Source organism: Verticillium dahliae, genomic scaffold (assembly GCF_000150675.1).
Source record: "Verticillium dahliae VdLs.17 supercont1.22 genomic scaffold, whole genome shotgun sequence".
In the NCBI taxonomy this organism is placed as follows: Eukaryota; Fungi; Ascomycota; class Sordariomycetes; order Glomerellales; family Plectosphaerellaceae; genus Verticillium; species Verticillium dahliae.
The window spans coordinates 10,587-19,569 of record NW_009276918.1 but is presented as its reverse complement, the minus strand read 5'-3'; the positions used below and the strand labels follow the sequence as shown (position 1 = coordinate 19,569).

At 57.8% G+C, this 8,983-nt stretch overlaps 4 protein-coding genes across 4 annotated transcripts; 2 read left to right on the top strand and 2 right to left on the bottom strand.

Annotated features, from left to right (window-relative positions):
- Positions 1 to 1,967: 1,967 nt before the first annotated feature.
- Positions 1,968 to 2,789, bottom strand: VDAG_08696 (maintenance of ploidy protein mob2; the record flags this gene model as incomplete). The annotated part of the gene is made up of 3 exons (XM_009651013.1): positions 1,968 to 2,514; positions 2,565 to 2,676; positions 2,732 to 2,789. The coding sequence occupies 3 exons, from the start codon at positions 2,787 to 2,789 to the stop codon at positions 1,968 to 1,970; spliced, it is 717 nt and encodes a 238-aa protein (XP_009649308.1).
- A 1,269-nt stretch (positions 2,790 to 4,058) lies between these two features.
- VDAG_08695 (uncharacterized protein) lies at positions 4,059 to 5,106 on the bottom strand. Its single transcript, XM_009651012.1, has one exon. It carries the CDS (start codon positions 5,088 to 5,090, stop codon positions 4,368 to 4,370), a length of 723 nt encoding a protein of 240 aa, XP_009649307.1. The 5' UTR covers positions 5,091 to 5,106; the 3' UTR covers positions 4,059 to 4,367.
- A 310-nt stretch (positions 5,107 to 5,416) lies between these two features.
- Positions 5,417 to 6,724, top strand: VDAG_08694 (uncharacterized protein; the record flags this gene model as incomplete). The annotated part of the gene is made up of 2 exons (XM_009651011.1): positions 5,417 to 5,677; positions 5,753 to 6,724. The coding sequence occupies 2 exons, from the start codon at positions 5,417 to 5,419 to the stop codon at positions 6,722 to 6,724; spliced, it is 1,233 nt and encodes a 410-aa protein (XP_009649306.1).
- Positions 6,725 to 7,646: 922 nt separating this feature from the next.
- On the top strand, positions 7,647 to 8,867 carry VDAG_08693 (lipase; the record flags this gene model as incomplete). Its single annotated transcript, XM_009651010.1, has 3 exons — positions 7,647 to 7,697; positions 7,811 to 8,605; positions 8,643 to 8,867. The coding sequence occupies 3 exons, from the start codon at positions 7,647 to 7,649 to the stop codon at positions 8,865 to 8,867; spliced, it is 1,071 nt and encodes a 356-aa protein (XP_009649305.1).
- Between the last annotated feature and the right edge of the window lie 116 nt (positions 8,868 to 8,983).

Below are 8,983 nucleotides of genomic sequence, written 5' to 3'. Positions count from 1 at the left end.
TGAATGGCCTTGAGACTGGGGTCGTGATGGTGCCTGGACCTGGTCTTGTTCCAGTTCCTTGGTTCTTGAAATCTTCGTCAGTCTCTTCGCGATCATTTCGCAAGGGAGTGGGGAGTTTGTTTCTTCGTCGTAGCCAGGCAAACACTTGAGGTTTGTGTCAGCGCTGTAGGATTTCCAAGAAGTCCAGGCACCGCACTCGTGAGGCTGTTCAGCACTGGAGCTGTAGCAAGTTACCTGCCGTCTCGTGGTGCCCAACAGGCGCCCCCGCGTGCCTCGAGTCTCGTGGAAGAGGGCGGGGGGCCAATCTTTGGTGTCGACCGTTACCTCATGCCTCGTGTCATGGCCGCGAGGAACCTGGCCGATCGATCCCTCACTCTCTAGGTCTCTTCAGTCCGCACAGTTTCGGCGCTGTGATCGTCGTGTATGATGCGTCTGCTATGTTCGCCGCATGGCAGATCTGTTGACGCGTCCGCCGCGCCGCACATCTTCGCCACTGCCCCATGCCCCGCGTGAGCGCAAGGCGGTCTCCTGACGAGTGCTTGCTCGGGCCTGTTTCGTCGTCGCATTTTGCCTCTTCCGCGCCGTGTCTCATGCGCTACGGCGGCTGACGCAATGTGCCGGCGTCATGTGATTTCCTGTTCCGGCCATGGCACGAGATGCGGATGAGGGTGGGATGTGCGAGCTCGCTCGGCGAGACTAGACAGAGGGGGCCTGGCGGTAGGGTGGCACGTCGTGAGCGGGTGTTCGAGGGGCAGAGGGAGGAAGAGGGACAGGGAATCGTCGGGTCGTGCTCGGCGAAATACAGGGCTTGTTTGGTTTGATATCGGTGGACAATATCTGTGTAGCGCCGCGAGTTCTGTGTCAAACTACGCGAACGTGCGCTGGTGGAGGGCCCGGTGCCTGGTGCGATGCCGTGCCCGTCCTGTCAGGGCTGCAGGTGCTGTTGTTGTTGGAGGGCAGTGTTCGGTCGTACTATGAGCATGACGCCCGTGACAGAAGAATATGGACGGGAAGAGTGAATTATGGATGCGCACTTGTTCGCACTTGTTTACTGAACATGCAGTGCTCGTTTCCTGTCGACGGCATGTCTGGGATGTGGCTCTGTCGTTCGCCCAATCACGCACTTGGCATATATGTGGTTGTCTGGGCATCAAGACTGGTCGGTCCGCATGGGGCATGGACGGCTGGACGAATCAGAGCGGGATCAACTTAAGATAAACTTGTTGAAGATGGTGCTCGCTTGGTGTGAGACATGTATACGAGATGCGGTGAATGATATTACGGACCCGTGGTCATCAGATCCAGAAGTCGAGGTAGAATCATGTCAAAAGATGGGATCGCGAGAGGCCGCACGCTCAAGGATGACGATCCAGTTTTGGTGAATCTGTTTTCGGCATTCAGTGTTGGTCTGAGCTACTGACTATTCCGATGCGATAGGAGCCTACGACGGAAGTTTGGAAGGGGACTAGATCAAGAGTGATATTTATGCAACAACAGGCAGACAGCACATTCAACTCAAGCATGAAGGAATCCAAGCTTTACCTCACAACAACCCGCTCGTGGGTCGGAATAAGGCTCCAAAGAGGCACACAGCCTACATGTTCGTGTGCTCAGCAGGTGGCACTTCGTACCGCAGCGTGATATCAACAGTGTTGGCGAGGTGCTCCCCCCTCACGCAGACTGTGAGACCACGTCCTCTAGAGTGAATGCTAGATCCTCGAAAACAAGTCGCAGATTCAAATATGTATCGGACCAAGTTAGACAAGCAACACCAAAGTCCAAGACACAGTCTGAGACAGAGCTATCAACGGGCACATGATGCACGAGAACCAACTCCCACGTCATCTTGATGAAACACCACCGTTTCCCCTGCCGCCGGTGTATCTTGTTCAAGAAACAGCCATATGGTCTCCCTCTCCCAATGTGCGCCTAGAGCCCCAGCCACCAACACAGTCGCAAAACGCCGCCTAGACGACGCCAGCGAGCTGCAGCAGCCTCTCGCCGGCCTTGAGGTTTGCGTACTCGTAGGCCTTGCTCTCGGGGGGGAACGTGCCGTTGGCGGCCCACATGTCGATGAGGGGTTGCATGGGCTCGAGCTCGTGGGATTTGAGCAGATCGAGGGCCGTGGCCGTGAGGACAAAGTGACTGAAGCAACTGTTGAGCTGCTTCTCGAGGTTGATGTGGTAGAAGGGGTCGGTGAAGTGGGCCCAGTAGAGATGGGCGTAGACGCGGAACATCTGGCGGAAGATGGTCTGGCAGACGTCGATGAAGTTCTTGGGGAAGCCCGAGCGCTTGCCGATCCAGTCGGGCTCGCCACCGGGGCTGGAGAGCTGGGACAGCGGCGTCGTCGTGATGGAGGGGTTGTGCGCAAAGGAGACGCCCGAAGGATCCGTGGGGAAGATGGCGAGGTCGTCAATCTTGCCGGAGATCCAGCGCTGCATCAGTGTCATGTACTCGTGGGCCGGCAGCTCGACCGGCTCGCGGCGGCTGTTGAGCCAGGTGAAGGAGTGGTTGCTGTACGCTGTTAGGAAAAGACAAGAAGCGTTGCGGCTCGGCCAACGTACGCTCCGGCTGACATGCGAGGGCACGACGTCGCGTCGCAGACAGCTGTTCCGTCATCCTCCTTCTCATGGACGACTCGGACAAAGTTCCAGAGGTTACGGTAGTGCTCAACGACTAGATCGAGTCAGTACAGGAGTCTCGTTTCCGAGGATTGCATGGACAGCCATACCTTGGTGCGCGATCCACTCGCCCTGCTCTACAGTCTTGGGCCGGGCACTCAACGTCATGAAGTTACCCTTGACAATGTGCTTTGCGTAGGTTGAGTTCAGCCATAGGGGCAGAGGGCGGGGTAGTTGATATGAGTCGAGGATTTCTTGCCCGGTTGCTGTGGCCTTGGCGGCGTCGTCTAGGCCAACACTCTGGGAGAATGATGGTGATGGAGGCAGGGGCGGCACCTTCGGGGCCAAGCTGGATGAGGACTGGCTGCCCTGCGACAGAGTCGTTGGCGACTGAGGGATCCCGGCATTCGAGGATGTCGGGCTCCTGCTCTGGGGTCCCGACTTCTGCGATGCGCCGCCGCTGCGAAAGCGCGCATTACTGTTTGAGGCCGGATTAGTGTCTGGTATTTGGGGACAGACAGAAAGTGTATGTCAAAGCGCCAAAAATATGTGGAATGAAGGATGAGAGGAAGCACGAGCTCAAGTGTGTGAAGGCGCGCCTACGGCTTGATGGACGTTGTGAAGAAGCCAGGGGAATTGGTGTCACGATGCAGGGGCGAGGAGGAAGCGACGTTGAAGAAGCTGAGGATGGGAGTATATAGCACGAGGATGTCTCGTCAGTCTCCTTGTAATCCAACGTCTGCAAAGTTGAGATTGCTCAGTATAGAGACTGGAGTAACACTCAACAGATGCTACAGTTGTGAGCACCTGATCCTGAGGTCGTGATCTGGACGGGGACTTCCACCGTGGACTAGGCATGCGAATACGAAAGCGATGCCGAGGGAAGGGAGAGTGACAATATGCATCTTCTTCCAAAGCCGATGACTAGCAACAAGAGAAGGCATATCGGTTGCGGCTCGTAGATATCTCGTAATGGGCCACACCTTTGGGGCCATGAGACAGGGTTGCGAGACCGACTGATTAATCTGGTCAGTTGGGACCTTGATTGTCGGCGTCGACACCTGGCAGATCATTCTTCCAAGGTCGAAGACTGTTGAGTGTCGAAGAAACTAATGAAGCAACGTCTAGATCTTCGTTCAAGCCCATCCACCATCGCAGGCCCCATTGTGTGCCCCGCAGTGGTGTAGTCCAGGCAAGGATGGCGGGCACGAGGTGGTGTGGCCATGATCTCGGTCAATGGACGTTGTAGACATTTGCTGATTGCAACCAATATTGACGGATTGTCCTGTCGTACAGAGCCATCGATTCATGGCGCCATGTTGCGCTGGTCGTTGATCTGGCAAAGGGCGGCATGGCCCACCGGTGAGGGGTAATTTGATGCCCACACGCTTCTGTGGACGAGGCCAGTTGACCAAAGTAAAGCTCAAACGCAGAGCGGGAGCCTGTGCTTTGCTCGCGTGATAGAACTCAGCTGGGTGAAGAATATGGGTGAAATATTGGCTAGGATGCCCGCCATGCAGATGACGAGTCATCGGCGTAGACTGTGCCATAGGCCTGTCCAAGCTCATGGTGAGACGGCCTCATGGTGAGACGGCGTGGATGAAAAGGTGAGTATGAGCAGAAAATCTGGATCATAACGAGGAGGTAACACGGACGAGTTTGGACACACACTCGCGGCCGACCGTGTAGTTGGGCATATCACTAGAGAGGCTGGGCCAAGCCAATCTTGTGCGACATGGTATAGCTTCAATACGACTCTGCATCGAGCCAGCGCACTAACAGCTGGGCGCGGCACGTCGTCGCTTGAGGCCCAACAACGCCACCTGGCAACCTAGGTTTGAGAGAAGAGAGCTCACAACTCATGCTCGACAAACCGAGGGAGCCAGAACCATCGAGATGCGAAACGAGGAAACAAGAAAAAGATGTCCGGTACTCACATTCCGGAAAAGAGGTTCGACATGGTGATAAGGCCAGCAGTGGGAAGCTAGCAGAGCAGCTACCAAGGGGCAAAGTAGGTATCCAAGTGAGGACCCGAGGTACAGCAGCTAAGGGTCGAATAATATGCCGCACGTGGCGCCGAGGGACAGAGAGGGTTGGGACGGAGTTGGAATAGAACGTTAGGATGAGCCTAGGGCCCTGCGTATCGTCAAGGAGATGTCGATGCCAGCGCACGTGTTGTCGTTGAGGGAGCAAGTATATGTGGAAAAGGGGTGACAGAAACCTGAGGTGAGGTTGAACTTGGCTTGGGTCACTGAAGGCAAGAGAGGGAGCGGCGACATGCGCTAAACCGTATCGGTACAGCGAAGCGAGGGGTCGTGAGCTGTGAAGTGAAGCCACATGGATGTGGCTCAAAGAACTTCCAAGGCACTTCCAAGGCACTTGGTGCCAGCATGTTCGTTGTCCATGGGCCTGTGAGCATGATGCCCCAATCCCATCCAAGGAAGAACACAGAAGCAGAAGCAAGTTCATCAAAGAGATGAGAGACGACCATCTCGACCGACTTCATCGTACCAGACTTCATCGCCTGCGTCTCCCATGTGGCTCGTGCAGCCTCACCTGGACCGTGCTCACGACCTTCTGGAGCTCGAAGTCAATGCCGTCCATCCACTGACACCAATCAAGACGGGTGCCCAGTAGCCTCGTGCTTTCTTCCCTTGCACCTTTAGCTCTGACCCGACTTGGCTTGCTGGCGACCTCTTGCGAACGCGACTGCCATCATCATCAAATTCTTTCCTTCCGCCGACGACAAGAACAAAACGAAGAGCTTTTCACACGCCAATTTTTTTTTTTACATCATGTCCGACTCGGAAGATCTTGCCGAGATCCCTGAGATCCCTGAGGACGGCGCCGACGACCTTTTCGGCGATTCTGACATTGGCGACAACGACATTCTCCCAGCGAGCGACCGCGAGCTCAACTCGGACGATGACGAGACGCCCGCGAGACGCGCCGACGCAGAGGACCAAGACGATGACCACTTCCACTCCACGCAGAACAACGTTGTCGAGGACGCGCAGGTGTCCCGCCATCGTATTCCCCAGCCCAAGAACGGACAGGTTCGTGCCTCCTGGCTGTGCACTCCTTCTTCTTTTCCGTGAGGGTGGTCGCTGACGAAAGGGAAAAAAAAACAGCTCTCCTCTTTCCGCGTCCCCAAATTCATCTCGGTGCACCCCGACCTGTACAGCCGCGAGACATTCGTGCCGACGGAGCGCGACGTGCAAAACGCCAAAGCCGACAACCCCAAGGCCGAGGTGCGCGTGCGGCGGGACGGGGCGACGGGCCAGCTGCAGAGCAACACGCTGATCCACCGGTGGAACGACGGGTCGCTGACCGTGTCGGTGGGCGACGAGCACTTTGAGATCCACACCAAGTCGCTGGCGCCGGCGGCGGGGGCGGCGTACCGCGAGGTGCAGGACGCGCACTACTACGCGGCGGCGCCGAACCTCAGCAGCAACCACTACATGATGGTCGGGCACGTGGCGGCGCAGTACACGGTGCGGCCGGGCCAGGCGATGGAGGACGACGCGCTGGCCAAGCTAGCGGAGCGCATGGCGGCGGCGTCGCGCGGCGTGCACGAGGGCGACATGATCATCAAGACGACCAAGGACCCCATGCTGCAGATCAAGCAGGCCGAGCTCGCCGAGAAGGAGCGCATGAAGGCCCAGCGCCGCCGCGAGACGGCCGCCGCCAAGATGGACGGGCCCCAGCGGTACGGCCGCGGCGCCGGCGGCGGCCTGTCGATTGGCGATCTCGAGGGCGGCCGCAGGGGCGGCGCCGGGCGCAAGCGGGCCGGCGGCGGTGCGCGGGAGAAGAGGCGGAAGCCAGAGTACGACTCGGACGACGATCTCCCGTCGGGCGCGCGGCGCGTGGGCGACGACTACGATCTCGAGGACGACTTTATCGCCGGCAGCGACGAGGACATCAGCGAGGGCGCCGAGGAGGACGAGGAAGAGATCCTCGACGACGATGACGACGAGGAGGAGGAGGCGCCGCGACGCAAGCGCCAGCGTACTGCCGACGCAGATGACGGCGGTCACGAGGCTTCAGGCCGAGCACGACGTCGCCAGGTGATTGACGATGAGGACGATGAGGATGAGGACTGAGCATAGCGGCGTGTCATCAGGGCAGCGGGGCAGCAGCACGCAATGTACAGTGTATAGCACAGGAAAGGAAAAACCAATAGGTCCAAGGAAGCGATCGGGGTGATCTCATGGTTTCGACAGCAGGTAGCTTGACATTTCCTCGTCGTCAAGCCTGACGAGAATCTGCATTGGAAGCTCGGCACGATAGTCCAGGCCGATGAGCGCATCAATTTGACGGGCGTTTTCACTTCCTGCGAGCCTATCCGCTCGCTCGTCCAGCAGACAGTCAGTACCCATAGGCAGAGACGCAAACCGCAAGAGCTCAAGGTTTCTGGTCACTATAGAAACAAATGGGAGCAGACCATGATCACATGTCGGCCAGTGAAAGCTCAGTAGCTGATGCGGGGCGGTGGGGGGGCATGTGCTGTAGCTGTGCTGACCTAGCAAGCCTAGGTACCTAGTACAGTACCTTGGGCACCTACCATACCCCTACGTGGTAGGTACAGTGGGGAGACAAAAAAATGACGGATTGCCGTTATGAAAAATACTTGGTTAACTTTGAAAATACTAAAATAAAATAAATATCAGTAATCTAAATAATAGGAGCTGTAGATTTACTAAGGTTTCATTAGTACTACTAGAACTATTATCCATAGTAATCTATAGGATACGTAATAGAGGTTAGAAAACTATGTGTTTTGGTGTGAAATCGGAAATCCGTCGTTTTTTTTGTCGCATGACTGTACCTTAGGTACGAACCAGCATCAATCGTCAACAGCCTTGGAATGATGCGGCACCCACGACAAGCCACCTCTCGCATCCTCGGCTCCCCAAGGGCCGCGATCCTCCTTCCTCGTCTGTTCACCTCTGCACAAACTGCCATTATCCATACCCGCACCCGAGAGTCTTATCAGATGGTCGACGGCACACCTGCTATGCCATCATGGGGGTAGTCCTTACGTTGGTGTTTGACGTGGTGCGCTTCTGGCACAGAGTACGGCTCCCTTGTCTTCGCCTGCCCCTCCTTGATCCCCATGCCATTAATCTGGCCCTTGGCTCGCCGGCCCTGTTGAATAACGACTCCAACTGACACTCCCCTACCTGCAGAAACTCAAAGAATGGTACGCGCGAAAGAGCCCCGTCGAGCTCTGGCTCGACCTGCTCCGCAACGCCGAGGCCTTTGAGGACTGGGAAGAGGCCGCCCTCCACCTCGACAACCTCCTGGGGCTCGACCTCTGGCGCAACAACCCGACGTCCAAGTACTACGACTACCGCCTCATCCACGAGCGCCTCAACTCCTTCCTCGAGGCCAACGAGGACGCCGACGTCAACCACCTCGTCAACCTGCTGCGCTCCGGCCTCGTCCGCAACCTCGGCAACATCAGCTCGCCAAAGCTCTACAACCGCGCCTTCGCCGGCACAAAGTACCTCATCGAAGAGTACATCACCCACGTCGCCGAGGCCGTCGATGATGTGACGGCCCTGCCGACGACGCCGCCCGCCGTCGAGTCGCCGTCGCGCAGCGGCACCGCCAACAATGCCAACAGCACCAGCAGCAGCAGCAACGACAAGGGACGCCCCCCGATGGCGACCATCGTCAGCGCCGCCGCCGCAACGCTGACGAACCAGACCAAGCTCGACTTCATCCACGACACGCGCCAGGCCTTTGGCCGCAGCACCCTCGTCTTCCAGGGCGGGGCCATCTTCGGCCTCTGCCACCTCGGCGTCGCCAAGGCCCTGTTCCTGCGCGGGCTCCTGCCCCGCATCATCACCGGCACCGCCACCGGCGCCCTCATCGCCGCGCTCGTCGCCATCCATACCGAGGAGGAGCTGCCGGCCGTGCTCAGGAGCGATGGCATCGATCTGTCGGCCTTTTCCCCCAAGGGCCGCCGCCGACGACGGGTCCGTCGCGAAGCAGTCGTTCGCGTCGCGGTGGCAGACGCTGCTGCGGAGGGGCAGGCGGTTCTGGAAGGAGGGCTACTTCCTCGACGTCAAGGTCCTCGAGGACTGTGTGCGGGCCAATGTCGGCGACCTGACCTTTGAGGAGGCCTATAACCGAAGCAAGCGCGTCTTGAACATCACCGTGGCCACGGCAGGGCAGGGCGGCGTGCCGACGCTGCTCAACTTCCTTACGGCCCCGAATGTGGTATGTTATTTGTCGTGATGTCCAGACCGGGTTTTTTTTTTTTGCCTTTTTTTCCATATTGTAAAGAAACGAGTCCATACTGACACAGACAGCTCATCTGGACGGCCCCCGTGGCCTCCAATGCCTCATCAGGA